This window comes from Tauraco erythrolophus, chromosome 5 (genome assembly GCF_009769465.1).
Source record: "Tauraco erythrolophus isolate bTauEry1 chromosome 5, bTauEry1.pri, whole genome shotgun sequence".
Classification (NCBI taxonomy): Eukaryota; Metazoa; Chordata; class Aves; order Musophagiformes; family Musophagidae; genus Tauraco; species Tauraco erythrolophus.
In genome coordinates this window covers 23,258,294-23,282,329 of record NC_141469.1, presented here as the reverse complement: position 1 = coordinate 23,282,329, position 24,036 = coordinate 23,258,294, and the positions used below count along the sequence as shown (strand labels likewise).

General features: G+C 46.0%; 1 protein-coding gene across 1 annotated transcript in view; it reads right to left on the bottom strand.

Annotated features, from left to right (window-relative positions):
* Positions 1-24,036, bottom strand: part of SLC4A11 (solute carrier family 4 member 11) — a 92,753-nt gene that overhangs the window by 47,541 nt on the left and 21,176 nt on the right. Inside the window, exons 3-7 of the mRNA XM_086611609.1 lie at positions 20,824-20,976; positions 10,090-10,136; positions 5,357-5,588; positions 4,656-4,718; positions 4,032-4,113 (exon numbers count right to left, since the gene is read on the bottom strand). Of these exons, the coding sequence (XP_086467735.1) occupies positions 4,032-4,113; positions 4,656-4,718; positions 5,357-5,588; positions 10,090-10,136; positions 20,824-20,976 (577 nt within the window). The remainder of the gene's footprint in view (positions 1-4,031; positions 4,114-4,655; positions 4,719-5,356; positions 5,589-10,089; positions 10,137-20,823; positions 20,977-24,036) is intronic.

Below are 24,036 nucleotides of genomic sequence, written 5' to 3'. Positions count from 1 at the left end.
CAATCAATCAGCAGCTTCAGAGTGAAGTGGAAAGATCTCCATGCCAGTTTGTGTCTTGCTGTTCCGGGAAATGCTAGGAATAGGAGAAAAAGAGAGTTGTGTCCATGGTTTCTAAGATATGAGATCATGTGAATAGGGGAAGAGCAGCTGACATCGTCTACCTCGACTTATCCAAAGCATTTGATACTGTCCCACACAACATCCTTGTCTCTAAACTGGAAAGACATGGTTTTGATGGATGGACCACTCAGTGGATACGGAATTGGCTGGATGGTCGCACTCAAAGAGTTGCGGTCAATGGTTCAATGTCCAAGTGGAGGCCAGTGACGAGTGGTGCTCCTCAGGGGTCAGTAATGGGGCCGGTGCTATCTTTGTTGGTGACACGGACAGTGGGATTGAGTGCACCCTCAGCAAGTTTGCAGATGACACCAAGCTGTGTGGTGTTGTGGACACGCTGGAGGGAAGGGATGCCATCCACAGGGACCTTGACAGGCTGGAGAGGTGGGCCTGTGAGGACCTCATGAAGTTCAACAAGGCCGAGTGCAAGGTCCTGCATGTGGGTCGGGGCAATCCCAAGCACAAGTACAGGCTGGGCAGAGAATGGATTGAGAGCAGCCCTGAGGAAAAGGACTTGCGAGTGCTGGTGGATGAGAAGCTCAACGTGAGCCAGCAATGTGCACTGGCAGCCCAGAAAGCCAACCGTATCCTGGGCTGCATCCAAAGCAGTGTGGCCAGCAGGTCAAGGGAGGGGATTCCACCCCTCTACGCTGCTCTTGTGAGACCCCACCTGAAATACAGTTCTGGAGTCCCCAGCACAAGAAGGACATGAGCTGCTGGAGTGGGTCCAGAGGAGGGCCACGAAGATGATCCAAGGGCTGGAACACCTCTGCTATGGAGACAGGCTGAGAGAGTTGGGGCTGTTCAGCCTGGAGAAGAGAAGGCTCCGGAGTGATCTTATAGCAGCCTTCCAGTACTTTAAAGGGGCCTACAGGAAAGCTGGAGAGGGACTTTTTACAAGGGTGTGTAGTGATAGGACAAGGGGCTATGGCTTTAAACTGAAAGAGGTCAGATTTAGATTAGATTGAAGGAAGAAATTTTTCACTCAGAGGGTGGTGAGGCACTGGAACAGGTTGCCCAGAAAAGTCATAGATGCCCCATTCCTGGAAGTGTTCAAGGCCAGGTTGGATGAGGCTTTGGGCAACCTAGTGTAGTGGAGGGTTTCCCTGCCCACGGCACAGGGGTTGGAACTGGATGATCTTTGAGGTCCCTTCCAACTCTAACCATTCTATGATTCTATGTCCTTGACTGAGGAAGGTAATTTATAGCTCTGAAGATTTGCTTTCTAGTAAGAACACCATCACATACACAAATACCTAGCAACCTTCATTCTTCTAGAGTTGAAGACTGCTGGTTAGTGGGGCATGCAGTACTGTGCTACTCTCAGCTACACAAAATTTTAAGGAGGGAGTCTCAAGGTTTCCATAAGCTTATGTGCTCTAGCATGGCTTCAGCAAGATCAAGTTTTGGTCATTCTTGCTAGAAAAAGCCCTAAAGCTTATAGTGAATCAGAAGCCAGTTGTTTTCCTGGACTTCAGTGAAACATTCAAGCCTTAAGATCTTCAATTTCCCAATGGTTTATTCTGTTGTGTGGCTATAGCCCTGATCCATATAGTACGTCTGACCTTGCTGGCAGCTCAATAGACCTGAAACTGTCAGGAAAGCACCAATTGCAAGAGAAGCAGAACAGCTATTTCATCCTAGGTTTTCCCCACCCCTCTTCCCACTGAGGATAGTCAGATAAGGAAGAGCAGCCCCTTCTCCAGCACAGGGGAGACGAAATCAAATTTCTGTGTCTATTAGGAATGCTCTTCTGCAGCCTGGCTCTGCACAACTCATTGAAAATCATATACAAGTTTTTTCTTTTTGACTGTAAGCTAATTTCAGCTTTAATATTTCCCCTCAAAACGAACGCAGAAGCAGCACTACCAAAACCATATCTCTGAGCCGCTCTTCCTCATTAATATAATCCTATTATGATACTCAAGCCGATCTCGTCAACTAGGAATAAAAAATTAGTTCAGGTGCACAAAAACAGTAGTGCTAATTTAAAATTTAACAAAGAGTATAGACTAAATGCAAGGATAAAGAACAGCAGTATCTTAAAGATTCTTCCCACTCATAGGAAAAGTTTTTTTCATCAACAAGTTCCTTTTACTTCAGAGTTTTGGAAGTTGTTTTGCAATCTGACTTCAAGAAAAACGTAAGATCTAAAAATATGGTTCACAATCTGTTGCACAATAGCTACAGAAGTACAGTGCAATAATTAGATAATTATAGTTAATAACTCATCACTGCTTTCCCATCACTTTCTTCTCCCTCTTCACAGCAACAAAAGGAAGAAACAAGGAAAGTTTTGTACAAAACACCTTCAGGCTGTAAGCTTATTTTTCAAATCATGTGTCTTGTCGTGGAAGCTGGTATTACTCACATGGATGCATTTAAAGCTTTGGCACACTTTCTGTAGAAAGGCTGAACCAGCCCTTTTCAGCTTCGTGTACATAATCACAACATTTGTATCATGACCTCTAGAAACACTTTGTAATTAAGTCAACACTCTCCGAAGCCCTCCATAGAGCCATGTCACATGCCACAATAGAAGCTTCCACCCTCCACCCTTCCTAGAGCAGGATGTATACATCCTCACTGCCACTACGCTACCTATGGCGTCCAAAGTAGAGAAAGCTGCTCAAAAGCCCTTTGTTTGATCAGTACCAGAAGGAACGTTTTACTGTATAAACTTATTTTCTTCTTTGTGCAAGCCAGTCTGTACATGCCAGGCGTAAGAGTAGAGCTGATAGTAGCACATACGTCATCCAGTTCATTTATTTCACAGAACAGAACCCTGATACGCAATATTTACCTTTTTGCATAAAGGCCACATTTTTCTCTTTCATAAGAGATTAGAAAGAAGGTTTTTCTTTCCTTGGTGGTGTTTTGGTTTGTTTGAGTGGTTTTTTGTTTTGTTTTTTTTAAAGAAAACAAACATCTATTTCCAAGGCAGAATACATTTTTTCCAGCCATAAGCAGAGGATAGGATAGAACTGCTAGTAGAAGGAAAGCTGTTGTGACAGTTGTCCTAGCAAACTGGCTGTGAAGGCTAAAATATATGCATGCACTCCCTGAGCCTTTAGGCACCCATCCAACATATCCTAGTATTTTCTCTGGGAATCAACATATTTCTTGACAACTTGAATTTGGAGAGGGCATATGCATAAATCAACAGAAAAGTCAAATCACACTGCTTTGGTTGGCTCAGTGACTCAGGTCCTGGCCTTCCTCGGTGAAGGGACAGGTTGGCTCACCCAACACGCTTGACTTTAGGACAATAATTTCAAAAGCCAGTTTTGGTCAAGCAGAAGCTGGGGTGAAGCCACCGTGTCTCATAAATCTCAGGTGACAGAGTCCTTACTCTCTTAAGGGTCCACTCCAATGTTTAACAGTGCTGACAATTACCAGTGTCTGAATTGATTGTCAGACAGTCATCAGTGTCTGAATAGCGTTGGAATTTCTGACTTCAATTTTCAGTTACAAAGTTTAAATGTTTTCATCAAAGGACCTAAGAAATCTTTTGGTACAAGTTCCCAGACTTTGGCAAAGTAGTCCATGAACCAGTTTGCTTGTCCCTTTCAGAAGTTCCTCTTGTTAACGTTTCCCAGTAATGAGCATTTTCTGGCTCAGATTCTTTTCAGCATTCTTAGCTTGTTAACACCAGATTTCAACAGCATCCAGCAGCTTAACGCTCCGTAGAGACTGTGGTCATCTCTGCTCAGGCTGCTGCTTGACCATTTGCAGAGAGGAAGAACCCAATGCTGAGACTGAGATCCCACTGGCCAGGATGCATAGATGGAGACGGCGTCGCTATCTTGACTCACAAGGGCATGTTCTGAACCACTACTATTCCTCCCAGCAGCAGGAAAAGTTACAAGTTTTGAGCAGCCAGTGGTTTCTGCCAATTTAAGCCAGGTACTTACATGATACAGAGCCAGGACTGCTGATACTGCACCCCTGTGACTGTTGCTGTCACCCCTTGAATTGTATCTGATAAGAGGTGAACTACAAAAAGAAGAGAGGGAAACGTTACAGGCTGTCCACGTTTGGTTTGCAACTGCAAATAATATTTCCTTTCAAACAGAAGCTGATTACTAATACCAAGCGCACTGATTTATCTGCACAGTGGGTTGATGCAAGGGTGGGGGTGACAAGAGAGAGATGGAAACGTTTGTCCTGATGCTTTTGAATTCTGTCCTTAGACTACTCACAGGTTGGAAAAGCAGCTGTTTTCTCCTCCCAACATCAACCTACTGCAGCATTAGGTTATTAGATTAGCATTATTCAACATACACACAGAGAAGACTGGAAGAGGTGTTGTCTTCCGAATCCCTTGCCCTCTCTCCCCCTCTTCCTAATTACTATACTTGTATTATTTTATGGCATTGCTTAATTTTTCCTTATTGGCAGAAAGCCTAAATTAAAGGGATTATAAATGCGAAGCTCTAAGACAGGTAGCAAGAAGTAACCAAAGCATGAACATGCTTACTACATGCTCAGGACTTGACATATCTGTTAAACAAATTCACTCAGGCTGTGACAGTTACATTTGAGGTGCGATGTACATGTTTGTATATTCATTCCTGTTGACTCTGAAACATCATGGGTGCCTACAGAGAAACAACGCTTAGTTAAGCTTCTTTACATCTTGGGCTAAAAGGTAGCGTTTTAGACTACACTATGACATTTGCTGAGAGCTTAAGGTGACACATGAGCCAGGAACATTGGCTAGGGCTGCCCTAGTTGAGCTTCTGGAGGAAAACAAAGCACCTCTCATCCCTTCCAGTGGGCTGGGAGAGATGTGAAGGCTCAGCCCTCCCCAACCAATTACTTGTCCAAAGCATTCAAATTTCCTCAGCCTATGTGAATTCAGATGGAGAATCACCAGGCAAAGGAGCCATTTCTGAAGGGAAACTGGCAAGTGTCTCTTTGCTGAAGAGCATCAGACACTTGTCTGAGGATGAGCACACCTAATAGGTCCAAACAAGACACTCCAGTGCTGCAGACTTCTCACCCCAGAGGACACCACTATGTACAATATCTTAACAAAATAGGGGCAAGACTCAACAAAAACAAAAACCCCAGAGACATGAGACCCTTCAGCCTGGGGGTAACATGGAAAAACAAACCCCCAGTGTCACACGCAAGTCTGGGGACCACACAGTCGTGCGTGTTCAACACATCACCAATAGAAAGGATGACAACTTAACAGTAACCCACAGGCAAAACCAAATCAAGAGTTGATTACCATTCCCTTCTCGTGGGGTCCCTGAATCTGTGAATAAAGTGCTCATGATTTTTTCGAAGTTGCAGCTTGGCTCCATGTTCTCAGGATCTTCAGCAAAGTGTTTCAACATCTCTCGAAGAACATCGTCCAAGGACGTGGCCGTTTCATCAAGGATGATGCTGGCTCTGGCCAAGAACCCATCCAGGTCTCGGTGGGCTCTGACTTCCTCCTCAAAATTCTTTAATTTCAGGTACTGTGTTAAGAAGAGGTCAGAGCGTTAGACAGCTGCAAACAATACCCAACAGCAAAGGACTAGGATGTGGGTAGTTCACAGACAGTTTTCCTGAGGTTACTGCCACCAAACCAATGGTTCTGGAATCACTTTGACCATTCAGATCACATTATAGCAGAAAAGGAGTTTTCTGTTATGTTATTAACGCATTGAAGGCCTGCATTTTCAAGGCTTATCCTAACAGAGTCACCACAGGTGAATGCCTAGGCACCATTTACACCCTGATATAGAAAGCAGAATTTAAAAAAAAAAGTTTTGTTGCCTAGGATAAAGCACAGAAGTTAGCCTAAAAGCAAAAATGCTTAAGGTAGCATTTAAAATCCTCTTTAGGTTTAAATAATTCAAGTAGTCTGCAGATATGTGGGAAAAGTTATTTGGAAGAAATGGACTCTGAGCTCAGCAGCAGGAAAAATTACCAGTACGCATCTCAGCGCAACCTAACCCAGTATTTCTCAAACTGGGAACCATCTGTCCCCAGTGCCTCCCAGTTAGACAGCCTGAAGTGGGAGATGGGGAATACCATCTAGCTCATCACCTTTTTCGACACTTTCTAAATTTCTATTGTTCTCACTCCCAAGGAAGTTTTCTTTTGTGCATAACATTCAGCTTTGAATCGATGAAGGAAAGAAAAAAAGACAGCAGACAGAGGCTTCAACTGTCTCAACTCTCTGCTGGTTCCTCCTGCTGTCCCAGGCTTGTTGGCCTTGAGGTGGAAGAAACAGCCACGCTGTATTACAGAACCTCAACTCCCTTCTATATTTGTCAGCTGTGAAGTTCGTTAATTGGGTGATCAAGGTACAAATACATCATTCCCATTTCAGAGTCCCTGGAAATCCACACACACAGTTAGCACTCAGAGTCCTGTCCTCTCCTTCAACAGCTTAAGACTGAGTGAGGAAATGGGAACTGCATTTTGTTATCGGTTGAGAAACCAGCCAGGCTTGAATTCATGATGTTGAGGACCAGATTGTCATGATACATTTAAACCCCCAGCTTCCCTTACGCTCAGTAAGAATCAAGTTCTCAATTGCTTTTACAACTCTGACATCAAGCTGCCTCCACAACCAGGACCTTGGCACATTCCCTCCAATTTACGGGACCACCCCAAGATCTGAGTCATCGATACCTCCTCTCACATATACCCTTCTCTACCTTTTCCATTTATAGCCTAGACACAGGGAAAAAAATGCTAATATCTCACTAATTACTGTAATTATCACAGCAACTATCAAGTTGTCAGTACACATCCATTGCAGTTAGCACTGTTTTACTTTGCATCAATCACTTCTTACACAGCATCTTTGGAAGTGAGGATTCTCTGAAGGATTTCAGCTCCCACCCCCAAGGCTTTGCAGCCATCTGCTCTTAGGATAGGAGACAATGACACAGCTACATTACAAATCCACCTAAAAGAGACCATATAACTGCAAGCAGGCAAGTCAGTCTCATTATCACTGCACGAGCACAGGTTAAAACACCTATCACCATCTGAAACACTGGTGCTCATGGGGTCACCATATGACTAGCAACCACCTCCCAAAAGTAACTCATTTCAGCTTGTCTGGCACATGGAGTCCAACCTAGGATGTAGGTTCAAACAGCAAAGAGGCAAAATGACCTAGACAGGATTTAACAAGGTAGATGGCAGAGGAGGTATGCATGGAGATATGAGGAAGGGTAAGAACATCAGGAGTGCCACGGTGCCAAACAGCTTTCAAAAAAAATCAAGAGTACCTTTGTGGCATCAACTTCTCCCATGCATGAGAGAAGCCACCAGAAGCAGAACAGTGGAAGGAGAAAGTTGAGGGATAGCTGAGGGACAGCAGAAATTAATCAACAGTGTTCAGAAGAGGGCTATGATCTGCTCACATCATCTCAATCAACACTGATCCTCCAGTGAGCTGAGCATGACAGCATCATTTGCTTGTTGTGGCAGGACAGTACTACAGCTTACTGCAAGTCATAAGGATTCAGCTCCGGCTTTGTCAGAGGCTTCAGGCAATGCCTTGGGTAAATAATTTTCCATGCCTCAGTCCTGTTTTATTCCCCCATCTCCGGGTCCTTTGTAGGAAATAGGGGCAATACTCATCACTCCCATAACATTGGAGAAGATATGCACATTAAAACATCACAAGGCAACTAGTCACCATGAAAGGCTACAAATACATCACTCCGAGACAAACCAAAATCAAGTTAGTGGAAGCACTGGTACAGCAACACCTCGGAAATAGCTCAAATAGAACTGTTCCATTCAGGACACCCGGTAGTTTCAGGAGAGATTAATGATTGCTCCTTCACAAATATTTTTAGCTAGATAGGCAAGTCACAGCAGGATACCTGCTGCTGGAAACTGCTCAGGAAGAAACTCAAGACAGCTACCCAATAGCCACTTTAATAGCATTGAGTATCCTTGACTGCAAAGCTGTGCATTACATCGTGGCAAGAACAGAGGCCCTTGTGCCAAAGAAGGGGGAATACATTGAAACAGCCTTCCCTAAATTCAGGCAGGTCTCTTGGCCAAAGTTGCACACTCTATCTGTGGAAAAACAGAGCTCTCAACACTCAAGGCAGCCCAAAATGCAAGTTCTCTGTTGGGTGGCTGCTCCGGAGACCACCTTCTCTTACAGACACTGGAAGAACCTTATGAGGAGGGGTGTCCAAAAAGTGTGTTGTCCTGAGCAGAGCTCTGCCTGTGCTGTTGCTATGGTCACTTGGGCCGATTCCTTCAGAAACACACCATGATGCTGATTAGATAGTTCAAACCACGTCAAAGAGCTTCTCCTTATTTATGCCTACCAAGTGCCATGCCAGAGAGCAACTTGCCCAAGACACAGATTGCCCTTCCAGCACTCCTGAAGGCTCACAAGAACCACAGACTACCACCAGAGCCAGGGACAACCTAGCAGGGAAACATCTCCAGACAAAGCTTCTGACCCAACTACTTTTCTGCTAGTGGTTTCCCCTTCCCAGATATTTGGAGCCATCTCCTCCGTGACTCAGGTCCCAATCTCCTTCGCATTTGAAGCGCAAAATTTCCACTCGCCCTCCCTGGAGGCGAAAACTGGCAATAGTATCTTTTCTCAAGCCCTGCTAAAGCATGTTAGCTCTCTGGTATTTGTTGCTCAACAGCACACTAAAACGCTCAAGCAAGAGCTACAGGCCAGAAAAGCAGGAATCCCTACAGCCCTGAAAAGGAAAAATAAAATAGAAGAGACACTTACGTGTTAGCAGTTTCCAACTATTTCTTATCAGAGGCAGATCCCACATTTGGGCTTAGAAATTGCACTTGAGTGATTAAGTTCTTAGGTTACTTTCAGTCAAGTGTGTACAGACTCAGAGAACCTTGGCACTAGTATGGGACAAGACAAATTATTGACAAAGATATTTCCATTCCAGAGCACATAACTTATTTTAGCTTCTATGACTTAATATCAAACAATGCTGAATTTTATGTTCTTGTTGGGTTTGTTTGGGGTTTTGTTTGTTTGTTTTTCTGGTTTTGGTGTGTTTTTTTTTTTTCTTAACTTGGGGTTAAGGTTTCTTCTACTATAGCTATTACACATTTTCCTCCCCCTACAATTCAGCCTGCTGAAACCACTCAAATTCTGACAAGGTGTCTTAGAGGCCTAAAGCAAAGCAGAGTTAAAGAGCTCCCTGGGATTCCTCAAAAAGCCTCCAAGGCTTTGATACACAGATTTAAGAACCCCAGTTATATCTCCTAACAAAGCCTGCAATATGATTTAGCAGGATCAGTGATGCTACAAGTTTTCAAGCAACCAGCCCCTCCAACTGCCAGATGAGGCAAGAATCAAGACAACTTAAAGCATCACAAGCCCCAAAGACCAAGACCTCATGTGGTATTAAATATCGACCCATTTCCTCTCTGCATACTCTGTGTACTTTCCTAGTCGGAGGTTTGTAGTAATATGGCCTATACAAGGGGATTTTTTTGTGTTTCCCCCTTATCTTCATTGAATTACGATTTTGAGAGCAACTAAGAGTAAACTAAGAGTTGTTTCCTAACTGCCCTCAAGTTTCCAGGGAATTCACTCCTGCTGAACCTCGTGAAGGCAGATCTGATTAGCTGGAATAAACAGGAAACCAAATTACAGCAACGTCTATTGGGTGTTTCTGCTTTCGGCTCGAGAGGAGCTCAGCAGCCTGAACCCATGGTGCATGCTTGGATCCCCTTTGCGGGCAGCTGCAGGAGAGAAGGTGAAGAATTAACATGTCAAGGAATTGCCTGGGACAATCAGAATTACAGCGAAATTGGAGAATGAGCAGCACATGGCTTTTCAGGTTAAAGGAAGACAGAGGAATTCAAGGAAAGAGGCATTAATATGCCCTCTGTTTAGGTCAGTGAAACACACCCCCCCACCCCCACGGAGTGTATCAAGATCCTTTTCTCTGCTTCTACATGATGAAAAACATAATAAATTGATTACACAGCATCCCTACTTACCTTCCTCGATGTGTGCAGTAACACGCAGCCAGCACTTTCGTTTTCAGCTGGAAAGCAGAAAGAAAATAAAATCAAATCAGAAAAGTGTTACTATCACAGGTACCCGACAGGCAGCGGGGACCAGCAGAAGGCTCAGAACAAGAAGTATCACTCTCTTGGCAGAGGATGATCTCTAGAGAAAAGTAGAGATTCAATTTTTAACAACATTTCCCATTTTGGAAGTGTGAACCAAGTGCAGAAGCAGCCTTTGGCATTATCTGATCAGTTGGGGTTTGTGCCCTGCAGCTTTTTTTTTTGTTTCTTTTCAGATTCCCTATGTATTTTTACCCTCCACCCCTCCCCTCTCTCCTCCTCCCAAAAATCTAACTCCTAATCCTTTAGGTAATCATTTAATCCCATGCATCGCCGTTTGATAGATTGAGGCTAAGATTGCATGAGTCACACTCCTTTGGAAACCCTTCTTGTCCTCGTTAAGGAGTCAACACCACCACCCAGGCGCTTCCAAGGGAGCGGGCTGCGAGCGATGGCACGCAGCGCCCCGACGACGAGCACATTAGTGTCCTGTCAACTCACCACGCTGCCTCCATAAATCTAAGCGTAAAGGAACAGAGCTCTTGGGAAAGAAAACTGCTGTTTAGAGACTATTAAATGTCAATTCACATGCAGCTGAGATACAGGGATGGGGATACCCGGGAAGTTCCCAGTTCAAACTTCCAAGCACCAACATTAACATTCTCTTCGGGTATCTATGAGGCAGTTTTTCGGGTATAAGCTAAAATTCAAATAAAGCCTAGTTGTTTTTGCCACATACTGGTTGCATCCAAGGCAGCTTCTCTGTACCATCGCTAGTACCACAGGTGCTGTCTGGGGATCCTTCTCCTTAAGTCCTCATCTTCACACCCTCTAAAAAACCGACCAGACTGAGTTGCTACCGAAATTATACAGGCAATGCATCAACAGTTTTCATTCAGATGAGCGTAGTGACAGCATGGAAAAACCCACTGAAGACCAAAAATTTTTCCAGAGGCCAAGCTGTGGAAAAACACAGAGATGTAACAGAGTTACAGCTATTCAGACAAGGGTTTTGCTTCCTTTCCAGATCTGGATTTCGAATCCTAACCTGTAAGAACTGCTGCAATCCCATTTCACAGGCTGACCACACACAGGCACCTTCAAGCCCAGCCTTGCTACTCTCCAAAAAAATAAGCTGACTGAGGCTGCAATTCACATGAAAACATCAGAATGCCAAAAAAAAGATTTGGTTTTTTTTTTTTCCTTTCACACAGGAAGCTGCTTTAACCAGAACTATCCCATATCAAACAGGAATTCGAGTCATGTCCACGGTAGGGTTAAAAGGCTGCAACTCAAACTGGGAGCAGAGTTGACTGCAGTAGAGAAGAGGGAAAGGATTGCCTTCATCTCCCACTAAACAAAATAAGATGGTTCAGAGGCTTTGGTTACATCACCCAACTTCTCTCCAAGTTCACTTGGATGCTGTGCACGTCATTAAAAGCATCACTTAACTAGACAAGTCTGCTGGTGCAACGGTCCCAATTATTAGAGCTTTTGACACACCCTTTGGAAAACACAAGCTGTTTTATCTCAAAAACACTTATTTATTATTAAAAAGCAAGCACCCAAATAAACCAGAAACATCAAGCGTTTTCCCCAGGCTCTTACATTTGTAGTTTTCCAACACTCACTTACTCAACTTACAGCCTAATTACACATGCAAAAATATGCTGCGAGATTTGGAACCCATAAATATTTATTGAGGAGAAAACATGTTTTGGTTTTTCTGCTCTTGCCAGAAATAGTTCTGGAGAGACAAAAAAACACCCACAACCCTTAACAATAGCAGGCACGTGCTATAGAGAAAGATCTGCATATCTGCAGTCCATCCTTACGGACGCATGCAAACGCCACAGAAATTCATGCTGTCCTTTTATTATGCAGCAACTCTTGGCTCCTCTTATCAGTTTCAAGAGCGTATCAATCTTCTCTGACAGCTCTCTCAGGTACTCATCTCAGATGAGCACCAAGTGCTGCCTTTATCAACACAAGCAAAACCATCTAATTACATCTGTTGGACTAGAGACTTTCAAACTTTTCAAAAAAAGCTCTTCTGGGTACAGAGGTGACGCTTTGGAAGGCCCAGAGCCGCCTTCATCATTTCAGCTGAGCCACATGCCACTCAGACTTGATCAAGGGAAAGGAGGGACTGATATGGCCATCCAAGTTCTGAGTTATCTTAAATACCCACTGGAGTGCTATAATATTACTGAGGGAGAGTAGCAAAACCACTCAAACACGAAAGATAGGGGGAAAAGTACACAGAGACTTCTCAAGTGCTCTTCTTCCTGGCTGATGAACCAACCATTTACTCAATGCAGTGGAAGGCAATGTGGGATAGATAGTGGTAGGCAATGTGGGATAAAACCCTGCAATGAGGTTGCCCATGATGCAACCATTGGGAGATGGCTTAGGTAAAGACCAAGACCAACCACCACCAGCCTGCCACTCATTTTCTCCTCCTTCACGGCACTATCACCACTTCACCCGTTACAGAGTTGCTGAAAAGATGCAACACCCTCAACCCTTGCACCTCCATAGCAGAGCCCTTCATGGGGACAAGTTTGATACAGAAAACCATGGATTCACCTTCTACTGACAAGGAAGAAACTAACCATCAGTCATCAGTTGTGTCTCACTACCAGGAGTAATAACTAGATTTCACACCCAAATGTCAAGGTTAAGTATAATTAAAGAGAAAGAAGAGGTCAGGGCTACAGAAAATTTTCCTTTCTGTTTTTGTGGTCCTCCTCGCTGGACAAATGCTGCAAAAGTCTATTTTAGGCAAGCTAGCTAGCTATGGGCATTACTGCCCCTGTCCTCACACATGGTTAAAGGAGAGCTGCCAGGGGTGACCGACCTTATCTGTTAGGCTGCGTTCCAGGTTCTGCCCAAGGGAAAACCAAAAGGTCAGCAACGCATCTCCGACATCCCCTGGCAGCCACATCAAGGCGACACGCATATCCCAAATTTCTAGGATGCATGCAGACGAGCACACAGCATCACTGAATGTGCTACAAGCGACTCGCTGGGAGTTCACTTCAATTTTAGCAAGTGTGATGAACTGCCTACATTAGAGCCTCGTGTCAGCAGATCGAGAGCCCTGCCAGGGCACTGTGGCATGTCTCCATTTTTTATTTCCCACCATTTGCAGATGAACAGGACCAGCCCAGCTTCTTGACATGAACAAGGAGATTTAATACTTGGAAGCAAGAAACACAGTGGGAAATTTATTTGCTATACTCCAAAGCAGTTTCATCCCAGCTGCTCTTTACATAACAGCCCTGATAGCAACCTGGAGAAACAAAATTCCTCAATCTCTTCCCCTCCACTCTCTATGTGAAGACAACTCTGAAAACAAACCCATGAAAATCATATGCCAACATTTTAGGCTTTTCACCTTTTGCCTTACAAAATCTCCTTTTGCTTAAGATCCCTTTTCCTTCTACAGGTCCCCAGTGCTGCCCTGAAGACACGAGAGTCTTTGAAGCAAAGCAGCTCCACAGCAGATGTCTGAAGTATCTTAAGACCATATTTTCTTTGGAATATGGGAGTGGAATTTGGAGAGCAGGAACTTTTTCACTACACAGGTGTCAGGGCACACCACCAGATGAACAGGCACCTCCCAGTGCATCCATATGGTAAATAGGCTAATAAATCAGAGTAGAATACTACATTAGGACTTCCACAGTTTTCTCAGAAAAATATCAAGAATCTGGTGTAAGTGAAAGTATTAAAGGTTTGGGGGCTTTTGTTCTTAAAAAAAGCTATTTATCTGGGCTTTCTTCAGGGGTCTGCGCAAATCTAAGCCTCGACCACTTGTGTTGAACCACATCATGAGTAGCAAAAGCTGTTCTGTTTTTAGAATCTGTTGCCTGAAAAAAAATAGATATAAGCAAATTCCCATCAGCACATGGCACAGGAAGAGCTTGTTAGGAGCACTGGAGATACCTCTAACTCATCACTGGAAGCAATGGATTGCACAAGCAGGATCTCAAGGGGATCCTTTGGTTTGCTGTCCTGCCGCAGCTGTGCCAAGTCTGGTCTCCTCCCTAAAATACTTCAGTAATTTCGGTTAAACCTTATTAGACAAATAATTGTGCCCCAACTATCCCACATTCCCATGACAGGGCAGTGGGCTGAGCTGCAACAGAAAGCCTAAAATCAGCTGGGTTCATCCCTTTTAAACCAAAATCCATGTTTTTAAAGACAGGTGGGAATAAGCAATTTAGCTGCAAGTTTCTGGAGCAGGCTGGAAAGGAGCAGGCAGGGTGGGGAGGAAAACTTCACCTGAAAAAACGCTCAGCACAGACCACACAACAGCTGGGCAGGTGAAGGACCATCACCTTGCACTCCTCCAGCCGTGGTGGAGGAATTGGACAGGCAGACAGCACAGACAGACTGACCAGGGCTCCTGCACAGAGCCAGGGACCAGATAAGAGTGCCAAGCACTGTGTCACTTCTTACACCCTCAACTCCTCGGACATGCACGCACCACAAAAGCACAAATTATTTTTATTTTTTTTTAAAAGCTGCAATAGGTTTTATCATTAAGTTTGGGGCAGGGCAAAAAGTGCACTTTTTTTCCGTGCTAACTGGAAGGACAGGGCACTCAAAACCCCGGAGGAAGCTGCTGAAGCAAACCCAAGGTGAAGCACCTAAAAGGGAGACAGCTGCCTCCGTGCAGCACCACCCGCCCTCCCCAAACCCCCCCGCACCTCCCTTGGCTTCGTAAGCACCGCTTTGACAACACCCTCGTCAGGAAATTCGGAAGGAGGCCGTCTCCCGCCCCCGCAACACAATCGGTGTATCCACTTTCCATTAGAGTATAGGAAGCTTCGGGAGCCCAACATCCCACACTGACATCAAACTGCTAAAACAGGAGTTATCAGATGGAACGCGTGGGTCAGTATTGTGCCTCGGGACATAAAAAGGACCTTGGTATTAATGTGAGGAAATGTGACTATTGTGTGCAGAATGATACCCATTCAGGCCCAGACCACTTGTCTCTGGACGCTGCTCTCTCTGGAATATCCTTGGCGCCAGCATCTAGCATTTCTCCTCATCTCCTTAAAGAAAAAAAACAAAACTCATCTCGGCAGGGGCCGGGCCAGGAGTCAGTGCATCGTGTTTTGCTCGGAGCAGCGGCGGCGGCGAGCGTGCACGTGCGTGCCTCTGGAGCGAGTTACAGGAAACTGTTGATTCTCCGTATCTAGGAATGATCAATTGTCCAGAGGGTGGAACAGGCTTTAATTTTTCCCGAAGCGTAAATCGTGTTCCGTTATTTCCCCCCCACACCCCAACAAAGCCACATCCTGCTTTCCGATTGGCTTTTCGCTGCCATCAGGATTTTCCCTTCTTCCCCCCAAAACAGCTTCAGGCACCCCTCTGCAGCTGAAACCACCAGTACGAGCATCGGCTCTAAGGAGCAATGCAGGTTGCAGAAGTTGAGCATCTACAGCTACACAACTCCCTGATAAACTGTGTCCAAGTTCAGCTTAAAAGCCTGTGCAAACCCCTCTATTGTAACCGGAGGAAAAGAGAAGGTGAACTGTTTTAAAACTCCAAGTTCTAAGAACAAGATTCAAATAATTGCTTTAAAACCAAGAACCAAGGTGCGAACGATGAAAATACTTGCCCAGCTAGTTTAAGGGAGCTGCCAAGCAGATGAGAACACTGTGACTGCTGGTGAGGCTGTGGCCTCGTGCACTTCGCAGACCCTCTGCAAGCGAGGTTTGCACTGCCTGGCTGCCAACTTCAAGGATCAACCTAAACCAAATTGCTGTACCTATTTGCAGGGATTTATTCCCAAGCATGCTGCAGATAAAGCAGCAAGTGGTTGAATCCCCTAGTTTGATGGCTCTGTGACAGGTTAGAGGGACACAGAACAGAGATATACAGACACAAGTATAGAATCATAGAATGGTTAGAGTTGGAAGGGACCTCAAAGATCATTTAGTTCCAACCCCTGTGCCGGGACACCTTCCACTACATGAGGTTGCTCAAAGCCCCATCCAACCTGGCCTTGAACACTTCCAGGGATGGGGCAGCCACAACTTCTCTGGGCAACCTGGTCCAGTGCCTCACCACCCTCATTGTAAAAAATTTCTTCCTTAGATCTAATCGAAATCTCCCCTCTTTCAGTTTAAAGCCATTGTCCCTTGTCCTATCACTACACACCCTTGTAAAAAGCCCCTCTCCAGCTCAGGCTCCAGAGGGATTTATAAAAATACAAAGAGAAACAGTCAAATTCGCATCCATGTAGCACTAAGACAGAAGAGTTAATACACTTTTAGCCAGGTGAGAGAACAGGAAAGCAGTTGTAAAGCCATGCACAAGCCTGCAAGCCACTAAACAGCTAACCCGGTAGCTATAAAACAAGCAAGGCTTGCAGCACATTGGTTTGGAGAAGAAAAAAAGAGGTCTTCCCAAGAGTGACGGGTCTTCCCCCTCCACTGCACACCAAGCTCACTGACGCTCCTCATTCTCTCTGGTACAAATTCCCCAGGGAGCACAGCATCAAGTCGAATTTGCCACATGCAGCACAGGAAAGGCAACAGCCCTGCTCCTGGGGTGGGGCTCCCTCTCTGACCTCAGGGAAAAGGGACTTCATTTGGGGCAGGAATGCAGCACTGACCCCTGCAAAAAATATATGCAGTAGGGTACAGATCTGATATTTTACTTACTATACATTTATGGTGACTGAAGTAGAAGTCTCAGTCTCTCTAAAACACATCCTGATCTTCCCCTGAAAACACAGATTGCAGGTCCAAAAGCACCCAGCTTCAGATAAAGACCCACCTTCACGTAGGAGCTACCAATGTTTGCTAAAAATAGAAGTCTTGCCACCAAAACCTAAGCTGGAAGGATGAGAGGCAGAAGAGAATAAAAAAGGTTATCATCAGTTCCCACAAAGCAGCTATTTCTTTGGGAGAAAGACCCAGGAGAAAGGTCTCAAGGATCAAGACTGAGAAGCATTTTAGTGCCTGGGCATGTGCACTGATTTAGGATCCATATTCCAAGCAACAGCAGCCATTATTAATTAAAAGAATGAGATGGGTCATACCTTAAACCCTAGATTCGTTCAAGCTATCCTGTTTTACACACATCCGTGCGCACAGCCCAGCATTTTACGACAACGGTTAATTGTCAGAGTTTTATGAGCCATGCTATGTTTCGTTGGCTCAATTTTTAATCTCACACAATGATCTTTTAAAAACAGAATTACAGTAAAGTGCATCCAATTATGCTCATAGCGAGCTCTACATACATCATACAGAGATTAACAGCTTGACAGGATGATGGCAGAGCTGTCATCACATCTGTAATTCCACTTACACTGATTGCCAGCACCCAGCCCCTGGAGCACCGACTCATCCCCTCCTCAGATGAGATTTTTGGATCTTTTAGCCCTACACTAAGGCGGGCACCAACCTGACAGTAGTTCGCCAGTAAAAGTCTCCAGCAGGAGAGAGTGTGGACACCATGTTCAGCCAAGAGACCAAACTGCGAGGACTAGAATGTACATAGAGACCCACAGATATCACAGAGCAGTTACGCACCTTGTTTCAAGTCACCTTAGAGGTTTTTCCTGCTGGAAATTAAGCAAGTGTGTTTAATGCAGCAAGTGCATCTGATGCTAGGGAGTAAGTCACAGGCAGCACTGCAGAGCCCTCTCTGCAGAAGATGGCCCATGGTCAGTCCCTCTCTGGCCAGGCAGCAACCATCCAGCAACCCCAGCAAGCGTCGCGATGGGTTGCACAACACAAGACGGCAATGCCAGATTGGAGAAATCGAGAAAATCGGATGGGGACAGAAAGATGTCATTCCCACACTTGCTTTTCCACTGTTTAAAGAGCATCAGAGGATCCTGTAGGATCCTGGAGCACTAGCTCCCTAGGGGGATGGAAAGTAAGTGTTTGGGGGGGTTGGATCTTGCATTGCCTGGACAAACCTGTCTGTTTTTTTCTCTCTCCCTTTCTATTCAGTTTGTTTTACTGGAAACAACAGCTGCAGGTGCTCAGCTCCACAGTTTTGTCCCAGGAATGCAAAGCCTGAATGAGAAGCAAAACACTCAGCAAGGAGCAGCAGCAATGCAAGGGCATTTCTGAAAAACATCCCCTTGCAGAGCTGAACAGGAGCAGCACTCCCAGATACACCTCAGCAAGGGCACAGTTAAAGCCCATTTCTGGAAAAAGCTTCAAAAGCTTGTGAAGAGCAGTTTTTCTTCCAGCAGTTCAGGCTACTTTAATTAAATGCAGAAGAGCTTAACAGGTTCATCTCAGCCACTTTCAGCCACCTGAGAAGTCAGCTCTCCAAGAGGACCAGCTATGCCCTCTGCAGCCAGAGACTGATTTAATATGTATAAAATCAGAAGATGCTTCAGCAAAATCACCTCTGAGAAAGAGCTGACAGCTAAGATGACTCAAAATCTGGAATCTGAGGAATCCTATGGCTGATGCTCACAGAGAAGAACCTGGATTTCAGCTACCTGGACTGCTTTGATACTGTCATGGGAAAAAAAATAAAAAATCTTACTTCACACATGGCCTTAATGAAAGTCTGGACTTCAGTTCTGTCTGAAGCTCATTTTTAAAACCTTCATCCTTGCAGTTGAAAGGGGACTCCAGCACACTAGAAGTCCATTTTTTCCTTAAAAATCCTAAGCATCTCAGCAGAAGAAAAAAGGATACAACTAATACCACTGCCACAAATATCAGTGCTTGAGGGAAACAAAGAAGCCTTTTTTGTCCTGTTCTGAAAGGAAAGGAACACACTTAGAAAAAGCCCAGGAGGACACACAAGGAAAATCAGCTTCTTCAAACGCAGAAGAATCCACAGCACTTGCATTCCTCATCCCGAACAATGCACCCCACGGCATTAAGCCCAGACTTGTCATAGCAGAGTACAGTTCCCCTTAAATCTTTCAATTAAGATGGTATTTGTAAAATTGCAGGCTTGAAAATTGCTAGATATTATTCTTCACTTCAAGTCACCGCTCCTATTCAAAAAGGAGACTTCAAGACAGCCAAGCAGAGGTCCAGGCCCTGCCTATTCTGCAGCACCATTTCCAATAATTGCTCTCTGTAGATCAATTGGGATTTGCTCGTAATCTAAAAATAACTTTGAGCAAACTTAAAGCACTCTCCGAACCTGTGACGCCAAGGATAATCCAGAGCCCTTGTATTTAATCTCCAAAACAGCCAGTGCCCATGTAGGCAGGCTCCAGGCTGCCTCGATGAAGCTCTGGCTGCTGCTGTGTCCCAAAGGCTGCGTTTTCCTAGGCACATACCACTACAGTCCTCCTCCTCCTCCACCATTTAGCATACAGCCAGGCTGGATGAGGCTTTGAGCAACCTGGTGTTAGCGGAAGGTGTCCCTGCCCACAGCAGGGAGGTTGGAACCAGATGATCTTGAAGGTCCCTTCCAACCCAAGCTATTTTATATGCATTACAGAGGATGTTAAAATGGTGTGCTACAGGCAAAAGCAACCTCTCAAGCAATCTAGAGATTTTATTCCTTGACAGAAAGCATGTTAGATACCTTCACAATCCATGTGAACTAGGCTGTTTGGAAGTCCCCTTTCACCTTGCTCTCCATGTCGGTCAAAGTTTCTAAAAGACACTGGCTTGGCAGGGAGCACACAAGGAGCACAGTTTTGGACAGACATGTCCATCTGCAACCTAACTGCATAGCCACCTCTTCGTTCTCAGCCACCTCCCCCGAGGAGCAGCACAGCACCGGCCTGACACAAAGTCCCTCCACCAATCTGTAAAGCCATCTCTGTCACACTTGCTTTTCAAGCAGCTCTCCTCCACCCCCTCCCAAAACACTTACCCTGCCCAAGCCAAGCCAAGCCACCACTCCAAGCTGACACTGCAGCTCCCCGAGAGTGGACATCCCAGCAGTGCGTTTCACTGGTGGGCTCACGTCCAGCAAACACACTTCTCTCTGGCGCAAAGTTGCAGGCATGGATCCCACAAAGCACGTTTGGGACAACTTGACACTTGGGGACTCACCTGTAGCAGTCAGTTTGTATTTATAAACAGAGCACAACACACATCGGGGTTTTCCCCTGGACTATGGGTGTAGTTGTGCACTGCAGGGGCCTGACTTCCATCAGATGTGTCCAACCAGCTGCTTTTCTCCTCGTTTCTGCTATCTGCCTCAAAACAGCACATGTAGGGATTGCTTGCCTCCAGCCAGGATGATTAAATCCAAAATGCACATGTCCAACCGCAAAAGTCCTCCCACACTCTTTCTTCCCTTAGAGGTGCTGTAGAGAGCAGAGACTGACCCGGGTGATCCACAGCTCCAACTCACCTCCAGCACTTCAATTAAAACACGATCAACAAAGCCTCCAAAAACCTTGGGAAGCCCCAGAGCCACGTTCAAGTTATCTACAGGGACCACACGCACCAAAAAACCCTTAATTTCTCACTAGAAAACAACTTTCACCCCGTGCCCAGGCCACAGCCACAAGAGAGATGGCATGGCCCCACACTGCAAAAAAGGGGAAGGAAAAAGGAGTCGGGATGGCTGGAGACCTGCTCAGCAGCCAGGCTTTTATCAGGTTTTCCAAAAGAGTTGCTCCTCCAAAGTTTCACAGCAAGGAACGACTGTGTCCCCCGGCCCTGTTTCAGGGTGGGCAGTGGCACTCACCAGCGGCATTCGGCGGCACCTCCAGGTTGACGTTGACGAAGAAGCGGATGCTTTCCCCGGACACGATGGAGGAGTTCACTGCATCGAAGAGCTCCTCGCCCCCTGGCTCCTCCTTGGTCTCACAGCCATCGTCCGTGTCACACTTGAGGTACCCTGCTGGGGAGACAGGGAGGGCGGTTAGCAGGGCAACCTTCCAGTATCACAGGGACTACAGGAAAGCTGGAGAGGGGCTTTGGACAAGGGTGTGCAGTGATAGGACACAGGGCAATGGCTTTAAACTGAAAGAGGGGAGATTTTGATTATATCTAAAGAAGAAATTATTTACAATGAGGGTGGTGAGGCACTGGACCAGGTTGCCCAGAGAAGTTGTGGCTGCCCCATCCCTGGAAGTGTTCACGGCCAGGTTGGATGAGGCTTTGGGCAACCTGGTGTAGTGGAGGGTGTCCCTGCCCATGGCAGAGGGGTTGGAACTGAATGATCTTGAAGGTCCCTTCCAACCCAAACCGTTTTGTGATTCTATGAAAACATTTCCAAGGAGACATCTGATATGGACAGACAAGCAGGTCACAGGAGATGGCAGCACTGAAAGAGTGAGACAAGTGTCTAAATTACAGAGGACAACTCCTTAGCCTCTCGCAACACTTTGAACTGGAGTCAGCCTGGTCTCATTCACCAGCAAGCTGGTTTACTGCAACGTTCCATTACGAAGCAGCTGGAGGACTCTTGTGGTGTGCTCATGTATCATATTTAATTAGGAGAATTAGGGACATTATAGAATGTCAATTTTTACATTACTAGGATTATTCAGCAACTTCGACCCATCTTCTGACAAGTCTTTTACACCTAATTTGAAGCAGGAGGGATGTATTTCATTAGCTTGCTTTAGGCACTACAGCAAAATGAAGAGAGTGAGCTTCCAGGCCGAGGCTTGAATGGAAACTGAAATATTGATGGCTTTTTTTAAAGCCTCATAAGCAGATGTAGAGGTGGCAGCAGCTGAAAGCCGCTCTCGCGGTCTCAGAGATCGAGCCAGCAGCTCGCCACCACAAAAAAAAAAACGCACAACAAAACAACCAGCCCTGAGCAGGGAAGCCACAAACAGGAACTCAGCAATGCAGGACATGGGCTGCAGCACTTCCTGCCACGAGCGACATGCCAACGGGTGCTTGGCATCTCCCCAGGAGGGCTACAGGGGCTTCAGGCCTTCACGTGACTGCTGAGCTGCTTGTCTGACCCATAGGAAACCTGCCAGAAAACCTCAGATGAACCCCCCTCCCAATCTCTGCCTCCTTCATCTACCTGCTCAACAGGAATAAATATGAATTGGTCTTATCAGAACCACTCTGAAGGGCTTCAAAAGCAGTCAGGTCATTGTTGTCCCCATCCAGCCTCCTAGACACCCAAAATGCACCAAGGGTGCTGTCCCTCTGCTGCTGGTGGAGCTTAGGTGGCTCTTTCCATCCCTGCACAACGGAAACTTGTCCAAAAACAGACAGAAAGAAGCAAGGTGAGGAAAGCATAGGAAACACCTGGACACAATTCCTGAAGTATCATGACACTATGAGCATCACCAAGGATGAAACATCTGCTCAAGGGCTGACAGATGTGCCATGACTGAGGGGCAGCTTGTGTCCTGGAGGGATGGATGACAGCCAGACAGGGTGCCTGCTGCCTTCTGAAGTACTACAAAGCCCCAGGCAAGCATCTCAGTCACAGACAAAGTGCCAAACCCGGGGTTTGGTTCCTCCAAAATGCATGATGGACACCATAACCTCTCCTTAGCAAAGCAGAGCACCCACCAATGCTGACAGCATCCCTGGTGCCAGGAGAGCTCGGGCAGCCTTGCAAAGCAAAAAAAAAAAAAAAAAAAAATCAGCCTAGGGTGAGCTCAAATCCATCATCCTGGCTTTTCCATCTCAGCCACATCCAGGATTGCAGCCCCAGGGAAGTTGTCACAACAAGCCTACGCTTCTCCGTCCTTCCCACTCAACGGGTCAGATGGGAGGTACATGGGGGCAAGACAGTTCAGAGAACATGGTTGAAGTTTTTTTCCCTACTGTCCTAATTAAGACACAGATGGGCAAAAGCCAAGCAAGGAAGACTATTTATGTTTCATTTCCCAAGCCCACTGAAGCTGGCTTGATAAGAGCAGAGCAGCAGAGAGCCCTGAAAAGCGGCAAGGGCTGGAGACAGGAGAGAAGCAGCACAGGGGCTGGAAGAAGGGCAAGGGTGGAGTAAGATCAGAGGGTTGGGCAGAGGTCAGCGAGGACTCTGGCAAGGGAAGCATCCTCTGTTCCTCCCTCTTTAGGGGAGGAAAAAGCAGAACAAAAGGCAGCCGAGACTCACGTCCCTTGGGCAAGGGACGGACAAAAACACTCAGCTTGCAAATAATCCCAAACCTGGGCTGTACAGGAACTGAGCTCCCGGGCAGGTGTCTGCTTTGTCACTAAAGCACCTCAAGGCTTCAAACCACTCCTGTTTTGAATCCTTCAGCCTGTTAGCTTGCAAAGGCATTGTTTTAAGACATGAGCAACTTATGCCTGACAAATATAGGGTCACCTCGAGGTAAGAGGATGAGCTGTGTGCATGGTAGATGCACCTTTCTCTCTGAGCACGGTTCAACAGTCATCTCCAGCCCTGGCAGCTGTTTCCCCCCTCATCAACCAACCATCGCCGCGTTCCACTCCCGCTGCTTGAAAGGCAGCAGATGCCACAGGCGACAGCAGAAGCTGTTCAAGCTCCTCTGAACGTCTGACGGGCGTTTTGCAGAAGTTCAGAGTAGAATCCAATACAGCCATTGCACAATTTATGTAAATAGCAATCAGGTTTCCATATGGAAGCACGGTCTCAGTAACACTTTATCGCCTGTGCTGTAAGCAGTTGCTTCAGGGAGGCGGAGGTGGGGTTAGATGCCTTTGCAAACTGCCTCAAATTGGCTGAGGAAGAGTTTAAGATCTCCAAAGTGGTGTCCGCCCCCCCATCTCTATCACTTCATATGAAGGCAGCATTTGCTGAAGCACCACGAGCTAGCTACACAGGAGGGTCCGTCTGACCTCTGAGCACAAGGAGTGCCACTTCAGCCTGGAATATGGTCTAAAAGCACGAGAGAAAGGAGGTTTTGCTGAGTAGGAAGCCAGAGTCAGGAGCTGAGTTAAGGCTGGCTGAGAAGATCAGTGCAGATCTCCTGCACCTTGAAGAACACCTTATAGTCAG